The sequence below is a fragment of the Pelophylax lessonae genome, assembly GCF_965119305.1.
Source record: "Pelophylax lessonae genome assembly, chromosome: 6".
Lineage (NCBI taxonomy): Eukaryota > Metazoa > Chordata > Amphibia > Anura > Ranidae > Pelophylax > Pelophylax lessonae.
This window is the reverse complement of record NC_138773.1, coordinates 321,871,430-321,893,929: the sequence shown is the minus strand read 5'-3', so window position 1 is coordinate 321,893,929 and position 22,500 is coordinate 321,871,430. Positions and strand designations below refer to the sequence as shown.

General features: G+C 45.1%; 1 protein-coding gene across 2 annotated transcripts in view; it reads right to left on the bottom strand.

Annotated features, from left to right (window-relative positions):
* RALB (RAS like proto-oncogene B) overlaps positions 1-22,500 on the bottom strand; it is a 65,862-nt gene that overhangs the window by 12,673 nt on the left and 30,689 nt on the right. The window contains exons 2-3 of one of the 2 annotated variants that reach the window (XM_082260962.1): positions 9,466-9,635; positions 1,206-1,414 (exon numbers count right to left, since the gene is read on the bottom strand). In XM_082260962.1, coding sequence (XP_082117088.1) covers positions 1,206-1,414; positions 9,466-9,579 — 323 coding nt within the window. In that variant the 5' untranslated portion in view covers positions 9,580-9,635. The remainder of the gene's footprint in view (positions 1-1,205; positions 1,415-9,465; positions 9,636-22,500) is intronic. The other variant, XM_082260963.1, reaches the window with a different exon arrangement.

The following is a 22,500-nucleotide window of genomic DNA, read 5'->3' as shown; positions in this document are numbered from 1 at the left end:
GCTGGTACAGGGCCTGTGGCTGGCTGGCTGGCTGGTACAGGGCCTGTGGCTGGCTGGCTGGCTGGTACAGGGCCTGTGGCTGGCTGGCTGGCTGGTACAGGGCCTGTGGCTGGCTGGCTGGCTGGTACAGGGCCTGTGGCTGGCTGGCTGGCTGGCTGGTACAGGGCCTGTGGCTGGCTGGCTGGCTGGCTGGTACAGGGCCTGTGGCTGGCTGGCTGGCTGGCTGGTACAGGGCCTGTGGCTGGCTGGCTGGCTGGCTGGTACAGGGCCTGTGGCTGGCTGGCTGGTACAGGGCCTGTGGCTGGCTGGCTGGTACAGGGCCTGTGGCTGGCTGGCTGGCTGGCTGGTACAGGGCCTGTGGCTGGCTGGCTGGCTGGCTGGTACAGGGCCTGTGGCTGGCTGGTACAGGGCCTGTGGCTGGCTGGCTGGTACAGGGCCTGTGGCTGGCTGGCTGGTACAGGGCCTGTGGCTGGCTGGCTGGCTGGTACAGGGCCTGTGGCTGGCACCGGGCTGCTGTGGGTGGGTGTATAGCTGTGATACACTCCTGCGAGACTAGTCCCGACTCCAGACGAGGCTGTCCAAGGCGAGGGAGGCAGCCTAAGATGGCAAAATGACATCACAAAAATATCAGCAATATCGGCAATATCGGCCAGTTCCGGGGCCGATACCAATATATCGGGGAAAGTGCATATCGGCCTTGCCGATAATCAGTCTATCTAGATAGATAGATACACACACATACATATACAGCCACACACCCTCTATTGATCCTTGCCATAGAATATAAAATGGAAGTTTGTTGGGTATGTACAATATTAGGGATTGCAGCATTATATTATTGCCTATTATGTACTAGTATGTTCATTGGAAAGAATACAGAGGTCAAGCGAGCGACGTCCCTACCATTGTAAGAGGTGGGAAGGCGATGCAGCACCACTAGTGGATCCAAGCTGTCACTGTATGTGGCATGGACTGCAAATGAAAATTTCTGCATCCCCAGCAGCCCTCTGCATGTTACATATAGAGTATTACAGGTAACTAAGCTGGGAGAATAGAACGTTTAAAAACCCAGTTTTCCTGTAGTTAGGTTTTAATAAAGCACCAACTTTGATCAGTCTCCACCGCTTACCAGGCCCTACCAGCATTGAACAAACACTAAAATATCATTTATAGGTGGACTGAACCTTAAAACACATCCAACCGACCTGAACTCTGCTGTTGCTGTGAAGGACTCGTGCTCCGTAATGGAGAAGACCAGAAGGAAGCCCTCGCCGCTGCGAAAGTAGTTGTCTCGAATAGCCGCATAATCCTCCTGACCCGCCGTGTCCAGGATGTCGATCTGAACCTCCTCTCCGTCCAGCACCACTTTCTTCCGGTAGCTGTCAGCCTTGGTGGGCTCATAATCTTCTACAAACTGCAAGGGAGGCAGACATGAGGCTAGAGTGCATTTCTATATAAATATACACCGATTGGCTGTATGTAACCAGCTGGAGCATACGAGGATACATTGCAGGTTAACCTAGGTGTAATCAGAGATAGAGACAGCTAAAAGTTCTACAAATCTGAATTGTCCTGGAAAATTTCTACTTTGACCCCACCCTCTTCTCTTCCACCTTTTACATACCCTAGGCCTAGACGAGGATCAGTGAAGCTGACAGATGTATTACAGAAGCAACTGGTAGGTTCAGGAGGTGGTGGTGCTTTTATATGATCAAAGGTTTGTGGACAATCACACCTTTATAAGCTTGTTAGATATCCCATTAAAAAATGAAGACCATTAACCACTTAAGCCCCGGAAGATTTTACCCCCTTCCTGACCAGGGCCGATTCGGCACTGCGTGACTTTAACGGACAATTGCGCGGTCGTGCGGTCGAGCGACGCTGTACCTAAACGAATTTGACGTCCTTTTTTCCCAACAAACAGGGCTTTCTTTTGGTGGTATTTGATCACCTGTGCGATTTTTTGATCATGCGATATAAACAAAAAAAGAGCGACAATTTTGCAAAAACAACAATATTTTTCCCATTTTTTTTTTATATGAATTCCCCCCCCAAAAAAATGTAAAAATCTAAATTTAACATTTTAGGCCAATTTGTTTTATGCTACATATGTTTGGTAAAAAAAAAAAAAAAAAATATTGCAAAAAGCGTATTTTGATTGGTTTGCGCAAAAGTTATTGCGTTTACTAAGGGAAAGATTCTTGTCATTTTTATTGTTTTTTTAACGAGTAATGGCGGCAAACTGCAATTTTTTTTGCGGGAATGCGACATTGCGGTTGACAGATCGGACCCTTGACTGATATTTTTGACACTTTTGGGGTTACCAGTGACATTACTACAGTAATCAGTATGCACTGTTACTGTAAAAATGACACTGGCAGGGAAGGGGTTAACTTTATTTGAGAGGGAGGGGTTAAGTGTGTCCCTAGGGGCGTGATTTTAACTGTGATTGGATGTGGCTGTGTGTGTAACAGCACAGATCAACGGTCCTACATAGCAGGACCGTATGATCTGTGCTGTTACACAGGGGAGAATGAGAGGCGGTTTTGTGTACATTAGCCGCCTGCCTTTCTCCTGCTGTATCCGACTATCGCGAGTGACCGCCGGACACTCGTGGGGGGGGGGGTCTGTGAGTGAGCGGGAGCGCACCTCCAGCGGCGCGTGCTCGCTCCCTAGACCCTCACAGGCTAGCGACATAGATCTACATCGCTTTTCCTGTGAGGGGCTGACTGCCGACGTAAATCGCTGTTAGGCAGTCGGCAAGTGGTTAATATGGAGTTACATACCTCCATCCCACCTACAACATACTCCACACTTCCCTTACACTTTCCACAAGATAGGAGGGTGTCTGGAAATTTGTGAGGTTGGGTATGGATGTTGGATGAGAAGATCTGGCTCACCAAAAGTGTTCAGGAGGGTTAAGGTCGGGGGGCTATGCAGGACACTCGAGTTCCTCCTCACCAGGCTGGTCAAACCATGTCTTTATGGAGCTGTTCAGTTGAGTTGAGGTCATTGTTCTGTGAAGGAGACTTTGAGTACCTCCAAACCAAACAAGTCAAACCATGTCTTTATGGAGCTGTTCAGTAATGAGGAGGTTAGGGCTCTGTGTAGGACAATTGTATTCCTCTAAACCAAACTAGGCAAACCATGACACGATTTTACCAAGTTTGCTGGATGAGAAGACCGGACTCACTATCGGCATTCCAATTCATCCCAAAGGTGTTCAGTAGGGTTGAGGTCAGAGTTCTGTGCAGGAAACTCAAGTTCCTCCACACCGGACTGGTCAAACCATGTCTTTATGGAGCTGCTCAGTAGGGGTTGATGTCAGTGCTCTTTGGTGTGGAGCAACTCAAGTGTCCTGCACAGAGCCCTGACCTCAACCTTACTGAACAGCTCCATAAAGACATGGTTTGACCAGCCTGGTGTGGAGGAACTTGAGTGTCTTGCATAAACTGGTCAAATCAGGTCTTTAACCACTTTACCACCGGAGGATTTTGCTGTCTTACGTCTGGGCCACTTTTTGTGATTCGGCACTGTGCGAATTTAACTGACAATTGCGCGGTCATGCAACGCCGTACCCAAACGAAATTTACATCCTTTTTTCCCCACAAACAGAGCTTTCTTTTGGTGGTATTTGATCACCTGTGTGATTTTTACTTTTTGCGCTACAAACAAAAAAAGAGCAACAATTTTAAAAAAATATTTTTCACATTTTTTTTTTATATGAAATTCCCCCCCAAAATGTAAAAATCAAAATTTATTATTTTAGGCCAATTTGTTTTCTGCTACATTTTTTTTTTTTTTACCAAAAATATAGCAAGCAGCGTATTTTGATTGGTTTGCACAAAAGTTATTGCGTTTACTAACTAAAGGGAAAGATTTCTGCCTTTTTTGGTGTTTTTTTTTTTTTTTTTTTTAACGAGTAATGGCGGCGATCTGCGATTTTTTTTGCAGGACTGCGACATTGCGGCGGACAGCTCGGACCCTTGACTGACATTTTTGGGGTACCAGTGACATTTCTACAGTAATCAGTGCTATAAATATGCACTGTTACTGTAAAAATGACACTGGCAGGGAAGGGGTTAATTTTATTGGAGAGGGAGGGGTTAATGTATGCCTGGTGCTTACTGGCGTGTGTGGGGGGAGGTGACTGAGTGACACAGGGACAGATCGCATGTTGAGCTATGCTGAACCCTGCAATCTGTCACTACCTGTCACTTAGGAGATCCGCCCGCTTTGTTTACACAAGCGGGCGGATCTCCACACTCGATTCCCCCGACGATCGGGGAAGAGCAGCGGGGATCACCACCGCTCCTCCCCATGCCCGACTCCCGCTGTGACTGAATACAGCGGGAGCGAGCCTCCGGCGGCGCGCACACGCCGCCGAGAGAAGGGAATGTCTGGCGACGTAGGTCTACGTCGCCAGGCGTTATCGTGCCACTTTGCCGCAGTAGAGCTCCAGTGAGCAGTGCGGAAGTGGTTATGGTGCCAAAGATATTAGGACGAAAGCTATAGCCCCACAATGAACGTGGATTACCAAAGACTTTCCAAGGTTAACCTTGATGTCCCCTAGAAACTATGCCTGTCACCTGACCCCATCTTCTGAGGTTTGATACTATGCTTGACACAATGGTGTTTGGGGGATGGAACTCGAGTGTCCTGCAGGCTGGTCAAACCATGTCTTTATGGAGCCGTTCAGTAGGGTTGAGGTCAGGACTCTCAAGCTCCTCCACGCGAAACTGGTCAGACCATGTTTTTGTGGTGCCAAAGCTACCACGACTGAGCTATAGCTCCCCTGTGAACCCGGATTAGCAAAGACTTTCCCCAAGAGGAACCACCAAACTCCTTAAACCAGTGGTCCTCAACCCTGGCCTACAGGGCCCACTAACAGGCCAGGTTTGCAAGATAACTGAAATACATCCCAGGTGATATCATTTGCTGCTCAGTGATTGCATTACTCTAGTCTGCATCTCCCCAAGGTAATACTTAAAATCTGGCCTGTTAGTGGGCCCTGAGGACCGGAGTTGAGGACCACTGCCTTAAACCATCAAAGTGACGTAATTGGACAAGGATGGTATAACAGACTTGTAAATCTCATAGTATAACCATTTTGGGACTTTTGCTTTCCAAATTTTTCTTGTAAGCTTTAAAACTTTTACAGGTCAACCTGGGTATGACTCAGCCACCCCCAAAATGGTCACCTGACCCCATCTTCTGAGGTTTGATGCTTGATCCAATAGTGTTCAGGGATGGATCTTTCATGGATGTCTTTAAATGGCATTCTAAAACACTGAACTAAATAGAAAATATCTAATGCATCAGGGTGACCCATGTTTACCACCATCCTTATACATTAGAAAATTTTACTACCAAGGAAAATCTGGTTATTTTTTTAGGCACTCCAAAACAACAACCACACCAAACCATGACCAGATTTTAGCAGGTTTGCTGGAATTTGTCCCGTTGGTGAGGTCCGGTACTGAGGTTGGATGAGAAGACCTTGCTCACCATTGGAGTTTAAATTCACCTCAAAGGAGTTCAGTAAGATTGAGGTCAGGGCTCTGTGCAGGACACTCAGTTCCTTCATAGCAGACTGGTCAAACCATGGTCTTTAACCACTTAAGCCCCGGAAGATTTTACCCCCTTCCTGACCAGGCCCTATTTTGCGATTCGTCACTGCGTGATTTTAACGGACAATTGCGCGGTCGTGCGACGCTGTACCTAAACGAATTTGACGTCCTTTTTTATCCACAAACAGCTTTCTTTTGGTGGTATTTGATTACCTGAGCGATTTTTTGATCATGCGCTATAAACAAAAAAAAAAAAAAAAAAAAAAAGCTTTAATTTTGGAAAAATATTTTTCAAAATTTTTTATATGAAATTCCCAAAAAAAAAAAAAAAAAAAAAAAATCAAAATTTAACATTTTCGGCCAATTTTTTTTAGGCTACATATGTTTGGTAAAAAAAAAAAAAAAAGCATATGTTGATTGGTTTGCGCAAAAGTTGTCGCGTTTAATAACAAAAAGGGAAAGATTTTTGTCATTTTTTTTTCTTTACGAGTAATGGCGGCGATCTGCGATTTTTTTTTGCGGGACTGCGACATTGCGGCGGACAGATCGGACCCTTGACTGACATTTTTGGGGGTACCAGTGACATTACTACAGTAATCAGTGCTATACATATGTACTGTCACTGCAAAAATGACACTGGCAGTGAAGGAGTTAACTGTATTGGAGGGGTTATGTGTGTCCCTAGGGGCGTGATTCTAACTGTGATTGGCTGTGGCTTGAGGTGTAAGAACAGAGATCAACGGTCCTACATAGTAGAACCGTCTGATCTTTCTTACACAGGGGAGAATGACAGGCGGCTTTGTTTACATTAGCCGCCTGCCTTTCTTCCGGTGTAACGGAAGATCGCGAGTGCCCGGCGGACATCGGCCGCGCGGGAGCGTGCCTCCGGCGGCGCGCGCTCGCTCCATAGAGCCTCACAGGCTAGCAACGTAGTACTACGTCGCTTTGCCTGTGAGGGGCTGACCGCTGCCGTAAATAGTCGTGCTGCAGTCGGCAAGCGGTTAAGGTGCCAAAGCTACCTTGACGGAACTCTAGCTACCCAATGAACCTGGATTATCAAAGACTGTCCCAAGATGAACCAGAAAACGCGCATAACCATTAAAGGGCGTTAACTCAGAGTTCTTCATTTCACCTGAAGTTATTTGTGGGTTTTTCTTTGCACCCCGAACAATTTTCCAGGCAGTTGTGGCTGAAATTGTAGTTGGTCTTCCTGACCGTGGTTTGGTTTCAACAGAACCCCTCATTTTCCACTTCTTGATTAGAGTTTGGACACTGCTGATTGGCATTCTCAATTCCTTGGATATCTTTTTATATCCCTTTCCTGTTTTATACAGTTCAATTACCTTTACCCGCAGATCCTTTGACAATTATTTTGCTTTCCCCAGGACTCAGAATCCAGAAACATCAGTGCAGCACTGGATGAAAGATGCAAGAGTCTGCCAGGAGTCCAGAAACTCATTGACCTTTTATACACACATATGTTATCAGGCCAAAATCACCAGGGTATGTAAACTTTTGATCAGGGTCATTTGGGGAGTTTCTATTGTCATTATGATTTAAAAAGAGTAAACACAGTTGATTGATAATAAATGGCTCCAGCCAAACACTAACCATGAGTGAAAGAAAAGTTTTTGTGTTATCATTTATATTCTCTGAAAAATGGCCAAGAAATCATAAATTCTGCCAGGGTGTGCAAACATATGAGCACAACTGTGTGTGTGTGTGTGTGTGTGTGTGTGTGTGTAATATAAATATATACACCCACACACACATTCTAGCTATAATTTTTATATATATATATATATATATATATATATATATATATATATATATATATATATATATATATATGTATGTATGTATGTATGTATGTATGTATGTATCTCACACACACACATATATATATTTATTTGTGTGTGTGTGTGTGTGTGTGTGTGTGTGTGTGTGTGTGTGTGTGTGTGAGAGAGAGAGAGAGAGACAGTGAGATTATAATATATATATATATATATACACATATACACACACACACACACTAATTATTATATATATATATATATATATATATATATATATATATATACATACATACATATATATACAGTGGGTACGGAAAGTATTCAGACCCCCTTAAATTTTTCACTCTTTGTTATATTGCAGCCATTTGCTAAAATCATTTAAGTTCATTCTTCTTCCTCATGAATGTACACATAGCACCCCATACTGACAGAAAAACACAGAATTGTTGACATTGTTGCAGATTTATTAAAATAGAAAAACTGAAATATCACATGGTCCTAAGTATTCAGACCCTTTGCTGTGACACTCATATATTTAACTCAGGTGCTTTCCATTTCTTCTGATCATCCTTGAGATGGTTCTACACCTTCATTTGAGTCCAGCTGTGTTTGATTATACTGATTGGACTTGATTAGGAAAGCCACACACCTGTCTATATAAGACCTTCCAGATCACAATGCATGTCAGAGCAAATGAGAATCATGAGGTCAAAGGAAGTGCCTGAAGAGCTCAGAGACAGAATTGTGGCAAGGCACAGATCTGGCCAAGGTTACAAAAAGATTTCTGCTGCACTTAAGGTTCCTAAGAGCACAGTGGCCTCCATAATCCTCAAATGGAAGACGTTTGGGACGACCAGAACCCTTCCTAGAGCTGGCCATCCGGCCAAACTGAGCTATCGGGGGAGAAGAGCCTTGGTGAGAGAGGTAAAGAAGAACCCAAAGATCACTGTGGCTGAGCTCCAGAGATGCAGTCAGGAGATGGGAGAAAGTTGTAGAAAGTCAACCATCACTGCAGCCCTCCACCAGTCGGGGCTTTATGGCAGAGTGGCCCGACGGAAGCCTCTCCTCAGTGTAAGACACATGAAAGTCCGCATGGAGTTTGCTAAAAAACACCTGAAGGACTCCAAGATGGTGAGAAATAAGATTCTCTGGTCTGATGAGACCAAAATAGAACTTTTTGGCCTTAATTCTAAGCGGTATGTGTGGAGAAAACCAGGCACTGCTCATCACCTGTCCAATACAGTACCAACAGTGAAGCATGGTGGTGGCAGCATCATGCTGTGGGGTGTTTTTCAGCTGCAGGGACAGGACAACTGGTTGCAATAAAGGGAAAGATGAATGCGGCCAAGTACAGGGATATCCTGGACAAAAACCTTCTCCAGAGTGCTCTGGACCTCAGACTGGGCCGAAGGTTTACCTTCCAACAAGACAATGACCCTAAGCACACAGCTAAAATAACGAAGGAGTGGCTTCACAACAACTCCTTGACTGTTCTTGAATGGCCCAGCCAGAGCCCTGACTTAAACCCAATTGAGCATCTCTGGAGAGACCTAAAAATGGCTGTCCACCAACGTTTACCATCCAACCTGACAGAACTGGAGAGGATCTGCAAGGAGGAATGGCAGAGGATCCCCAAATCCAGGTGTGAAAGACTTGTTGCATCTTTCCCAAAAAGACTCCTGGCTGTATTAGATCAAAAGGGGGCTTCTACTAAATACTGAGCAAAGGGTCTGAATACTTAGGACCATGTGATATTTCAGTTTTTCTTTTTTAATAAATCTGCAACAATGTCAACAATTCTGTGTTTTTCTGTCAGTATGGGGTGCTATGTGTACATTCATGAGGAAGAAGAATGAACCTAAATGATTTTAGCAAATGGCTGCAATATAACAAAGAGTGAAAAATTTAAGGGGGTCTGAATACTTTCCGTACCCACTGTATACACACACACATAATCTGTGCAGCTGTCTCACACTGTAGCAGTAAAGCTACAATGCGCGGTTGGAAAGTGGTAGGTCATGGATTTCTAGTAAGCATCTTTTTTGGCTACATAGTGTATTAGAAGTGGCAAAGCAGTCACAGAATTTGTGGACACTCACCTCATCATACATGAACTGTAGCGTAAGAGCAGACTTGCCCACGCCACCGCTGCCCACCATGATCACCTTGTGCAGCACCAAGGAACTCTGCGTCTTGTTCTTGTTGGCCGCCATCTTGGGTTGTTCTAACAGCCGCAGTCATACACCATCCGCTCAGTCTGTCCCAACTACTGCAACAAATAAAAGCGGTAACGTTATACCTTTGCATTTCTAAAGCGCCAACAATTTGGCCAGCATTATACAAACCGGGGAAAAAAAAAAAAAAAACACAACGGGACACACGAGGATACCAGCAATGAAACCGTATGAGAGGGCTCTTCCTGCAAGAGCTTACAATCTGCAGCGCACCCAAGACTAGAGAAATTAGTTTTCGACAAAAGTGGACTATAAGCAGGGCTTTTTTTCCTCAGAGAATAGGTTCAGGAACTCCCCCTTCTAAGTTTCTTTGTGTCTCCGCCCCCTACCCACCTCCGAGCACTAACCCTTGATTCCACCCCTTCCAACCTCCGAACACTGACCCTTGGTTCCACCCCTTCCAACCTCCGAACACTGACCCTTGGTTCCACCCCTTCCAACCTCCGAACACTGACCCTTGGTTCCACCTCTTCCAACCGCCGAGCACTGACCCTTGGTTCCACCCCTTCCAACCGCCGAGCACTGACCCTTGGTTCCACCCCTTCCAACCTCCGAACACTGACCCTTGGTTCCACCCCTTCCAACCGCCGAGCACTGACCCTTGGTTCCACCCCTTCCAACCTCCGAACACTGACCCTTGGTTCCACCCCTTCCAACCGCCGAGCACTGACCCTTGGTTCCAGCCCCTACCCAGCTTCCAGTACAGCCCCTTTTAGAGAATATGGAGCCAAGTATAATTTTGCATTGGAATATATAGAATTAGGTTATGATAACAAGAAAAGCAATAAAATAGATCCCCCCACAGCCAGCAGCCAGCATTAATAGACTCTCTAGCAGCCAGGAACAGTGGATCCCTCCCTAAACAGTAGATCCCTTCCAGCAACAATTAACCCTCAGTATCAAAAGATCCTCCACCAGCAACAATAGATTGCCATGCAAAAATAGATCCCCTCCACCCTGACTATAAGTGTGGTGGCAAATCAGAAGGGATCTTTGGAAAGAACATGATGCCATCCTTTATGCAACTGGACCATTATAAGATATGAACTGTGATACTAAAAGCTTTTCCTTGGTGAAGCTTGGTAGAGTGATGAGAGCACCAGATATACAGTTGAGAGTTCAGGTCAATTTTTGGAGTAAAAAAAGGATAGCCAATGTGTTCCAGGGGCCTAGGCTCTATTCACACTTGTGTGACATGTCCTACAACTTTGGATATCAAAGTTACATGACAGGTCGTTCCCCATGTCTTCCAATGATACTCATTCATATATGCGCAACTTAAAGTTGCAGGAACTTTAAAGTAGTTCATGCACTACTCTGGTCCAACTTTCATGCAACTTGAGGGCCATAGACATCAATGTTAACCCTCAGAAGTTGCCTGAAAGTCATACCTGAATGTTATACAATGCAACTTGTGTGCAACAGTTGTCCATTATCACTGGTCAAAGCCCAAGTCGTATCAAAGTTGCGTCAAAGTTGCACTCCAAAGTCGGCACAACTTTAGAGTCGCACACGTGTGAATGGAGCCTTAAAAGCAGTGCTTTAAGTGGGCCGGTATGCACTGGTACTCAGTACCGCCACTTCCAAATATGGCTCTTGAGCATACCGCCACCTCTCCGTGCGCCTTAGCGTACCAGTACGCTTATTTTGGATATCTGCACCCCCTCAATTGCCTTTCCCACTCCAGAACCAGATCAGTCACCACCAGTGAGTCCCCCTGCTCCGGAGTCCCAGGCCAGGGGTGGTGCTCTGTGGGGACCCTGATGTGGGTTGGGGGGGGCGACAAAATTTATAGGCTAGAATAGAGTACCGGCACCTCCTTTGGGCCACTTAAAGCACTGCTTAAAAGGGATTCTAAAAGCTCAAGTTTTTTTATACCTTAACCTCTTCCCACCCAGGCCAATTCTGGAACTCCTCTCCTACATGTAAAAAAACAATTTTTTTGACTTGAAAACTACTTCGAACCCCCAAATTTTTTTTTTTCACGAGAGAGATAGAGAGAGATAGAGAGAGATAGAGAGAGATAGAGACAAAATAAGTCTATGATAAGTCTTACCTATAGGTACTGTAAATATCTCCTAACATGTACCGTTTAGGAGATATTTACCTTACATGCAGCCAGTGACGTCATTGGTGCATGCGCTCTGAAGGAACGGCCACTGGTGCAGTTTCTTTAGAGCCCCGTGCCGTGACCGTCGGCTACCGCACGCGTGCGCGGGAGTGACGTCACCGCGGCTCCGGCCAATCAGATGGCCGGATGCCACGATCCCGGAAGACGGGGGCGACTGGACATGTGGCCCGTCAGAGGTAAGCGCGCGGCACGGCGGGGGCTCGTTCTAAGGTAAGTATTTCATAATGAGCTAGTATGCAATGCATACTAGCTCATTATGTCTCTTTCAGGGTGAAAAAAAAAAATAAACAAAAATTTCGGTTTACAACCTCTTTAAAGTCCAGGATGTCATATGATGTCACTTCCTGGAAGTGATGGGATGCCGTAGGCCTGAAGGAGGCATGCTCTGCAAACGCATGACCTACGGCATCTCATCACTTCCAAGAAGTGACGTCAGAAGAAGGCACCCATGCGTTCCACAGCCAGAGAAGTGCCGCAAACCACCGGCAGTGTCCCCAGAAGCCATGACTGCTAGACACCATCCTCAACTTTCACTCCATTGATGGGGAGGATTTCTGACTACACCTACCATGGTTTTATGCCCTGCTGTTTCCTATGTATGTGAGTACCAACACTTCAGTTTTTATTGATAAAGCCCTTCATGCTGCACTTAGTTTGGCGCCACTGCGCTCTCCGTAGCTGCCTCCAAGCTCCTTCTCGCTTGTATACAGAGCTGCCTCCCAAGTGAGCGGTGCATGGACTTCACTTACTATGGACATTCTCGTATGGACACATGTATGGATTTTACATTGCATGTAGAGATTGAGACCTTTTTTGTCTTTTAATTGTCCGCCAGCAGAATCAGTGGGTTCCCAAACCCTTCCTTTTGCCCCAGTACCATTGCTTTTTTTACAGAATAAATAGCAAAAATCCTAATCCAACGCCCCAACATCATACCTTCATTTTTTTCCTTGGTGCTCAAAGTAACAGGCTCACTTTAAAGCAGACACTAACATTTACTTGTATGATGGTGTATAAATCAGCGCTGCTCCTTTGTGCAAAATTCAAAAAAAGTGACAAGTGCAAAATAAATATAATCTATAAAATTAATAACTAATGATAATGTGTGCACTTTACATGGACAAAAGGAACAATATAAATACATAAATAAATACAATACCATCCAAATAAATATGCAATGTGAAATCTTGAATGTGCAATTAATACATATGAATGAGTGCCAAGTGAAGAAGTCTTTGTAGTCTTTATAGTCTGCAATGAGTATATAATGTGATAGTGAAATACATTTCTGAAAAAAGTGCTGGTGCTCAAATATCAAGAGGTGGTAGGGTAACTTCGTGCCTTACTCCGTGCTCCTCCCCTATTGTGTCCACACTCACCGGACAAATAGAAGGGAAGAGCAAAGTTGCTCAATAAGCCATGAAGTATAAGCCCCTGTGATTATTCCTGGCAAGGTGAAATGTGTGTCTCCTGGATGTCGGGTTCCTAAGATTCCTCCTTATGCAAAAGGCTCCCAAAGAAGGTATTCATACAGATGGAAAGAGAAAACTCCATAGTGTGATATCAATATTAAATAAAATGCAATCCACTTACAGTTAAAATAATAGCAATTGCACATTTAAGATTTCACATTGCATATTTATTTAGATGGTATTGTATTTATTTATATTGTTACTATTATCCATGTCCAAGTGCACACGTTATCATTAGGTATATATTAATTTATAGATGATATTTATTTAGCACTTGTCACTTTTTTAATTTTGCACAAAGGAGCAGCGCATATTATATATATATATATATATATATATATATATATATATATATATATATATATATATATATATATATATATATATATATATATACACACATATACACACACACACAGTGCCTTGAGAAAGTATTCGGCCCCTTTTGCCACATTTCGACCTTTTGCCACATTTCAGGCTTCAAACATAAAGATATAAAACTGTAATTTTTTGTGAAGAATCAACAACAAGTGGGACACAATCATGAAGTGGAACGAAATTTATTGGATATTTCAAACTTTAACAAATAAAAAACAAAAATTGGGCGTGCAAAATTATTCAGCCCCTTTACTTTCAGTGCAGCAAACTCTCTCCAGAAGTTCAGTGAGGATCTCTGAATGATCCAATGTTGACCTAAATGACTAATGATGATAAATAGAATCCACCTGTGTGTAATCAAGTCTCCGTATAAATGCACCTGCACTGTGATAGTCTCAGAGGTCAGTTTAAAGGGCAGAGAGCATCATGAAGAACAAGGAACACACCAGGCAGGTCCGAGATACTGTTGAGAAGTTTAAAAACCTACCCTCGTCACTTCCGGCCAGAAACAGCTGAGCAGCGCAGCAGTGCGCATGCTCAGAGCTCCGGTTACCTGATGGAAGAACTGAGGAGCTGACTAGTGCGCATGCGCACTAGTATGGAAATATGTCGGTGTACCGTGAACATTACCTACCCGTGCGGCGGTTAAATAAAACAGCTATGCTGCAATATGAGTCATCTCCGCTCCTGTCCCTGGCACTTCCCTGATCTTTGCTAGTAAATATAAAAGCGGCTGGCGGCTCCGTGATTTATGTTTTCATACACCCGCCGCCGCTTTTATATTTACTTGCCGAGAGCAGGGAAGTGACAGGGACAGGAGCGGAGATGACTCGTATTGCAGCACAGTTATTTTAATGTAAACGCCGCATTACATACAGTGCCGTGCACCGGAAGTGACGAGGGGTAGGTTTTTCTCACGGAACACCGGATTTGGATACAAAAAGATTTCCCAAGCTTTAAACATCCCAAGGAGCACTGTGCAAGCGATAATATTGAAATGGAAGGAGTATTAGACCACTGCAAATCTACGAAGACCTGGCCGCCCCTCTAAACTTTCAGCTCATACAAGGAGAAGACTGATCAGAGATGCAGCCAAGAGGCCCATGATCACTCTGGATGAACTGCAGAGATCTACAGCTGAGGTGGGAGACTCTGTCCATAGGACAACAATCAGTCGTATACTGCACAAATCTGGCCTTTATGGAAGAGTGGCAAGAAGAAAGCCATTTCTTAAAGATATCCATAAAAAGTGTCGTTTAAAGTTTGCCACAAGCCACCTGGGAGACACCAAACATGTGGAAGAAGGTGCTCTGCTCAGATGAAACCAAAATCCAACTTTTTGGCAACAATGCAAAACGTTATGTTTGGTGTAAAAGCAACACAGCTCATCACCCTGAACACACCATCCCCCACTGTCACACATGGTGGTGGCAGCATCATGGTTTGGGCCTGCTTTTCTTCAGCAGGGACAGGGAAGATGGTTAAAATTGATGGGAAGATGGATGGAGCCAAATACAGGAACATTCTGGAAGAAAACCTGATGGAGTCTGCAAAAGACCGGAGACTGGGACGGAGATTTGTCTTCCAACAAGACAATGATCCAAAACATAAAGCAAAATCTACAATGGAATGGTTCACAAATAAACATATCCAGGTGTTAGAATGGCCAAGTCAAAGTCCAGACCTGAATCCAATCGAGAATCTGTGGAAAGAACTGAAAACTGCTGTTCACAAACGCTCTCCATCCAACCTCACTGAGCTCGAGCTGTTTTGCAAGGAGGAATGGGCAAAAATTTCAGTCTCTCGATGGGCAAAACTGATAGAGACATACCCCAAGCGACTTACAGCTGTAATCGCAGCAAAAGGTGGCGCTACAAAGTATTAACTTAAGGGGGCTGAATAATTTTGCACGCCCAATTTTTCAGTTTTTCATTTGTTAACAAAGTTTGAAATATCCAAAAAATTTCATTCCACTTCATGATTGTGTCCCACTTGTTGATTCTTCACAAAAAAATTACAGTTTTATATCTTTGTTTGAAGCCTGAAATGTGGCAAAAGGTCGAAAAGTTCAAGGGGGCCGAATACTTTCGCAAGGCACTAATTATATATATATATATATATATATATATATATATATATATATATACATATACACACACATATACACACACACACACACACACACACACACATACATACATACATACATACACACACACCATCATACAACTCTCAAGGTTTCTACCTTCACTATCAGCAGCAGCCCATATATATCTCACAGTTACATCCTGGTTTTGCAGAAAGTATAATTCTCATTGGAGTTTACATCTTATGTTTTGGATATATAAATACATTTATTCCTAAGCGCGGGTCCATTCATATTTATAGACTAACATTTACTTACCCCCTTTTTTTCTTTTTTTTACCCCAGATGCGAAGGAAAGTTCTGTGTAAGTTACACAGAAGTCACAATATACACAGAGCTATGGACTCCCTATGTGACCGCACTGACAGGCACAGCACTGTCACATGATGAGAGTCATATGCTCCTTCTTTCCCAGAAATACCGGGTTATTTCCTTTGGTTCCTGACAGAGGAGAAGTAGGAGAGAGAGAAGAACTGTCTGCGTCCTACTGGTGTGATTCATTCTCTATTTGTCTTGGTGACCATGATAGACAGACAGAAAGGGAGGATGAAACCAAAAACGTTTCGTTGTCACCCCAAAGCAAAAGTAGTAAAATCCTTCAAAAAGGTGATAACTGATCCTGGGAACCCCCCCCCCCAAAATTGGACAGGAAGTGAAGGGACATCTCCCTAGTGGGGGAAATAACCTGATAGAGCAGGTAAGAGATAAATCCCCCTAACACACAACAACAAAAATGATGAGACAGCGATTGCCTTGGTGCTCACACCAACCAGAACCTCTCATGCATGTAGTATTATTATTATACAGGGTTTATATAGCGCCAACAGTTTACGCAGCCCTCTACAATATAAAAGAGGTGGATACAATAAATTGCAAGAGGATTAAGAGGGCCCTGCTCAAAAGAGCTAACAATCTAATAGTATGGCAGATGAGGATCTAAGAGGTTCTGTGCAGCAAGGCCAACTGTTCCACCACCAAGTCAGTAACTATCCCAATATACGTGCACTAGAACCACTCTCCGCTCCTCTGATTTTTTATTTTTTTGTTTTAAGCCTAGGCATCGAAACAAAAATAGTAACTGGCAAAAAAAAAAAAAAAGCGCACGAGGGGTCTGTGGTCCTCCTCGGAGCAGGAAGGGTCTCGAAAATTCTGAAGCCTCCAGAGGAACACAGTTCGTCATAGGGGCAAGCTAATCTAGTCCCAACTTTTAACCTTTTTCCAGCTAGGTAACTCTTTAAAAGGGTGTGCAAAATATGGAGAAACCCCAATCTAAAATGTAAAAAACAAAAAATATTACTTATCAATGGGAAACCTGAGCCTGGGACAATCCACACAACCCACCTTGATTAAACTCATTACACACAACAGGTCCTTCCTCTTCACCCCACCAGAGGTCCTCTCTCTTAGGTCCTCCCTCTTCACCCCACCAGAGGTCCTCTCTCTTAGGTCCTCCCTCTTCACCCCACCAGAGGTCCTCTCTCTTAGGTCCTTCCTCTTCACCCCACTAGAGGTCCTCTCTCTTAGGTCCTCCCTCTTCACCCCACCAGAGGTCCTCTCTCTTAGGTCCTCCCTCTTCACCCCACCAGAGGTCCTCTCTCTTAGGTCCTTCCTCTTCACCCCACCAGAGGTCCTCTCTCTTAGGTCCTCCCTCTTCACCCCACCAGAGGTCCTCTCTCTTAGGTCCTTCCTTCTCACTCCACCAGAGGTCCTCTCTTAGGTCCTTCCTCTTCACCCCACCAGAGGTCCTTTCTCTTAGGTCCTTCCTCTTTACCCCACCAGAGGTCCTCTCTCTTAGGTCCTTCCTCTTCACCCCACCAGAGGTCCTCTCTCTTAGGTCCTTCCTCTTCACCCCACCAGAGGTCCTCTCTCTTAGGTCCTTCCTTCTCACTCCACCAGAGGTCCTCTCTCTTAGGTCCTTCCTCTTCACCCCACCAGAGGTCCTCTCTCTTAGGTCCTTCCTTCTCACTCCACCAGAGGTCCTCTCTCTTAGGTCCTTCCTCTTCACCCCACCAGAAGTCCTGCCCTTTACCCCACAAGGGGTCCTGCCTCTTCACATTGAGGTCCACCCTATACAACATAAGAAGCCCCCAATCACCATAGTCCCTTCATCACAGTCAGGTGGTCCGTTATCACATCACAGTCCCCCCTATACATGAGTGCCCACCCCCTCTGATCCAGGACAAACTGGGTCTCATGCTCTAGACGACCCTGCCTCGTTACCCCACCAGAGGTCCTCCCCCTTTGGTCCGGCCTAGTGACCCCCACCAGAGGCCCTCCCCTTTGGTCCCGCCTCCTCGTCCCACCAGAGGTCCCGCCCATACATAAGAAGCCATCCCCAGAGTCCCTTCTTCACAGAGCCAGAGGTCCGTCATGACATCACATTACAGTCCCCCCTATACACGAACCCCCCCCCCATCACATCAGAGTCATCTATCTCTGATCCAGGACAAACTGGGTTTCATGCTCTAGGCCAATGGTCCTCAACCCTGGCCTACAGGGCCCACTAACAGGCCAGATTTTCAAGATAACAAATACATCCCAGGTGGTATAATTTGCTGCTCAGTGATTGCAGTACTCTAGTCTGCATCTCCCCAAGGTAATACCTAAAATCTGGCCTGTTAGTGGGCCCTGTAGGCCAGGGTTGAGGACCACTGCTCTAGGCAACCCTGCCTCGTTACCCCACCAGAGGTCCTCCCCCTTTGGTCCTGCCTAGTTACCCTACCAGAGGCCCTCCCTCTTTGGTCCTGCCTCTTCGTCCCACCAGAGGTCCCGCCCATACATAAGAAGCCATCACCAGAGTCCCTTCTTCACAGCCAGAGGTCCGTCATGACATTACATTACAGTCCCCCCCTATACATGAACCCCCCCCCCCCATCAGAGTCATCTTATCCATCTCTGATCCAGGACAAACTGGGTTTCATGCTCTAGGCAACCCTGCCTCGTTACCCCACTAGAGGCCCTCCCCCTTTGGTCCCACCTCGTTACCCCAGAGGTCCCGCCTCTACGTCCCACCAACGTTCCCGCCCATACATAAGAAGCCATCACCAGAGTCCCTTCTTCACAGAGCCAGAGGTCCGTCATGACATCACATTACAGTCCCCCCTATACATGAGCCCCCCCCCCCAATATCACATGAGAATCGGCCATCTCTGATCCAGGACAAACTGGGTCTCATGCTCTAAGCACCCCAGGATAACCCAAGCGGCACCCTGGTTAAAAAAACACTGCTCTAGTGCTGGGACCCCCAAACTTTTTAAACAAAGGGCCAGTTTATGGTCCTTCAGACCTTCAGCAAAGAGTCACATTGGCTCCCGGGCCACAGTTTGGAGACCACTGCTCTAGTCTACCTAGGCTGAAGTGAGGAGGACTCTGATCCCCAAGCTGGCCATACACTAGTAGAATTGTACTCAAAATGTTTCCTTTGAAGAACGTTCTTCCATTTTTCCAATCTGTAACGCTGAGAAAGCACCATTCCATAAATTCAAAAAGGACAGAAATTTGAGTCAGAAAAGACTCAAAAGCCGCGGGATCCCCCCCCCCTCCCTCCGATTTCAGGCCTGGCCTTGAAGAACTTGCACTCTCTGTGCAGCGAAAGTGCCAATAAATAAGTACTATAAATAAATGTCTAATACGAGACAGGGAGGATTTGCGGCCGGTATAAAAATTGCTCCTTGGCTGGCCAGAAGCCCTGACTGATCCCTCTGCTTACACTCACTGACACGTCTAATCGTAATTTACATGCTTGTAAATCCTCAACTAAAAGCATAAGACCGAATTCCTGCAACAACGAATTCAACTTTCCATGTTTATTTCACAGCCACCAATGCAGCATTCCTCACCCAAGCAGAAACCAGAGTTCAGGGAAATAAAAAAAAAAAAGTAAATAAAAAAAAAAAAAAAAAAAAAAAAAAAAAAAACACACAACACAAGAGTATGAATTGATTAATGTATATTAACTTGTTGAGGTTTTATAAAACAAGGGCAGCCAATGTCGATATTTGCATATTGAATGCCCCATGACTTTTCAGGATTGCTTTAACCACCGGCTGCCCAAGCCAAGGTTCTACTCCTAAACTAGGCAGCAAGAAACTGATTTTAGAGCACAGTGTGTTATGTCGGGGTAATGTCCTGAGGGACAGCCCCTATAGGCGTGTTGAGTGAAAGCTTTTCACTGCCTAGTCTACTCCTGTAGATGGCGCATTACCCATTAGTGCAGAAACATTGAGAGCTGCGTCTGTCAGAGGACGTGAGAGAAAGTCTGCATTTTTTTGCTAAAATGATTTTTTTTTTTTTACCTCCTGTTCCTTCTAAGGTCATCTCTTGTAAAGTGTATGTTCTCTTTACACCCATCTGACAGAATAAAAGGTGGCATTAGGCCGTGTTCACATAGAGCGATTACCTTTGTGCCCCGTGCAGGGCCGTCTTTTCCAGGCACAGGGATGCACAGGTGTTGCGTGCATCCCCGTGCCGTTGTCCCATTGTGGTCTACTGTAGTGGTCCTCAACTCCGGTCCTCAGGGCCCACTAACAGACCAGGTTTGCAAGATAACTGAAATACATCCCAGGTGATATAATTTGCTGCTCAGTGATTGCATTACCCTAGTCTGCATCTCCCCAAGGTAATACTTAAAATCTACTGGGAGACACGGCTACACAGACGCAATAGGAAATGCAGGTGAGCATTCAGAGACCTGCAGCTGCATGTCATATTGGAACACAGCAACTGTGCCGATGCAGCCGTGTTCCTCATACCTCCTGTACCCCATTAGATGCAAACTGTATTGAATAGGCCCCCATACCTCTCGTTTATTCTAAGGCAGTGGTCCTCAACTCCGGTCCCACTAACAGGCGAGAATTTAAGTATTACCTTGGGGAGATGCAAACTAGAATACTGCAATCACTGTGCAGCAAATGAGATCACCTGTGATGTAATTTAGTTATCTTGCAAACCTGGCCTGTTAGTGGGTCCCGAGGACCGGAGTTGAGGACCACTGCTCTAAGGTCATCTCTTGTAAAGTGTAAGCTCCCTTTACACCCTTCTGACAGAGAATATAAGAACGCATCATTAGGCCCTGTTCACTATGGAGCGATGAGCTCCGTGCCCCATGCTGGGCCGTCTTTTCCCAGCAACTTTGTATCCAACAAGAAGAAATGTAGCTTTTGGAGGAATTCTCATTTCCTGCCATTGTTTTCCCCCTTTGGACACAAAGTAAACTTCCTGTCAGTGTATCCTGTTAGATGACAACGCTCCATCCTGCGTGCAAAGCCTTCAGGAACACCAATGCCCCCGCTGTATTACCTACAGACAGCAGAGCAGCTCCAGGGACAAGCTGGGTGGTCTAATCTGCCCCCATGATCTGGGTTTAATTACCTGTTACATTGTTATTTCCACTACCTGCTAAAGCTACAAAAAAACACACACAGGCTTCTATGTTCCCCCATCATACCATATCAGATCTTACCTGCCGCAGCGGAATCCTCTACAAATCACCAAACCTTCTACTCCCCTGCACAGGAAGCCATCCTTCCAACCAAAACCACCCCGACTCCGACCCTTCTCCTTCCAGACCAGCGCCCGGCTCGTCACAGGATATAAAGCAAGGAAGCAGACTTTGCTTACTACACGGCCATCAGTGACATCATGTGTTTGCAGAATGGAGAAGGGGCGGGCGGCACGCCTGATCGGAAGGACACACAAGTCGCTGAAGTGTAATAACAGAACATAAAAAGTCAGGTTTTGTTTTCTTCATGTTTAGACAGAGTAAAGGCTCGTTCACATTTATGCGATGCGGGAAGGCTGCGAATTCGCAGCCTGTTCCCGCATCGCACACGCACCCCAGGCAGTTCACACTGCCATATGCGATACGCTGGGGGTGTCAATGTAATCTTAACGACACCCCCAGTTTGATCGCATATCGCAGTGCGATCGTGCAGTTCGCACAGGATCGGATCGCACAAGTGTGAACCGCTGTGCGATCCGATCCTGATGCGGCAGCAAAAATGCCTCCTGTGCGTGTTTGCTGCGGGTGCGATGCGAATTTAGCCATACAAACTGTATGGCTAAACTCGCACCGCACAGCTGATCGCATGTAATGTCGGAGCAGTGCGCTCCGATATTACATGCGAACCCCGCACACGCAGAAGTGTGAACCGGGGCTCAAGGTTGTGTGATTGCTTCACTTTTACACAGCAAATTCCCCCAACATCCTCCTCCTCCCCCGCCAAATAAAATCATGCGAAACTATAATAATAATAAAAAAAAAAAAAAAAATAGATAGATCTCTCATTATATATATATATATATATATATATCACACACATACACACACATTTATATATATATATATATATATACACACACACACACATACATATATACACACACATACAGTGGGTACGGAAAGTATTCAGACCCCCTTAAATTTTTCACTCTTTGTTATATTGCAGCCATTTGCTAAAATCATTTAAGTTCATTCTTCTTCCTCATGAATGTACACATAGCACCCCATACTGACAGAAAAACACAGAATTGTTGACATTGTTGCAGATTTATTAAAAAAGAAAAACTGAAATATCACATGGTCCTAAGTATTCAGACCCTTTGCTGTGACACTCATATATTTAACTCAGGTGCTTTCCATGATTCTTCTGATCATCCTTGAGATGGTTCTACACCTTCATTTGAGTCCAGCTGTGTTTGATTATACTGATTGGACTTGATTAGGAAAGCCACACACCTGTCTATATAAGACCTTCCAGATCACAATGCATGTC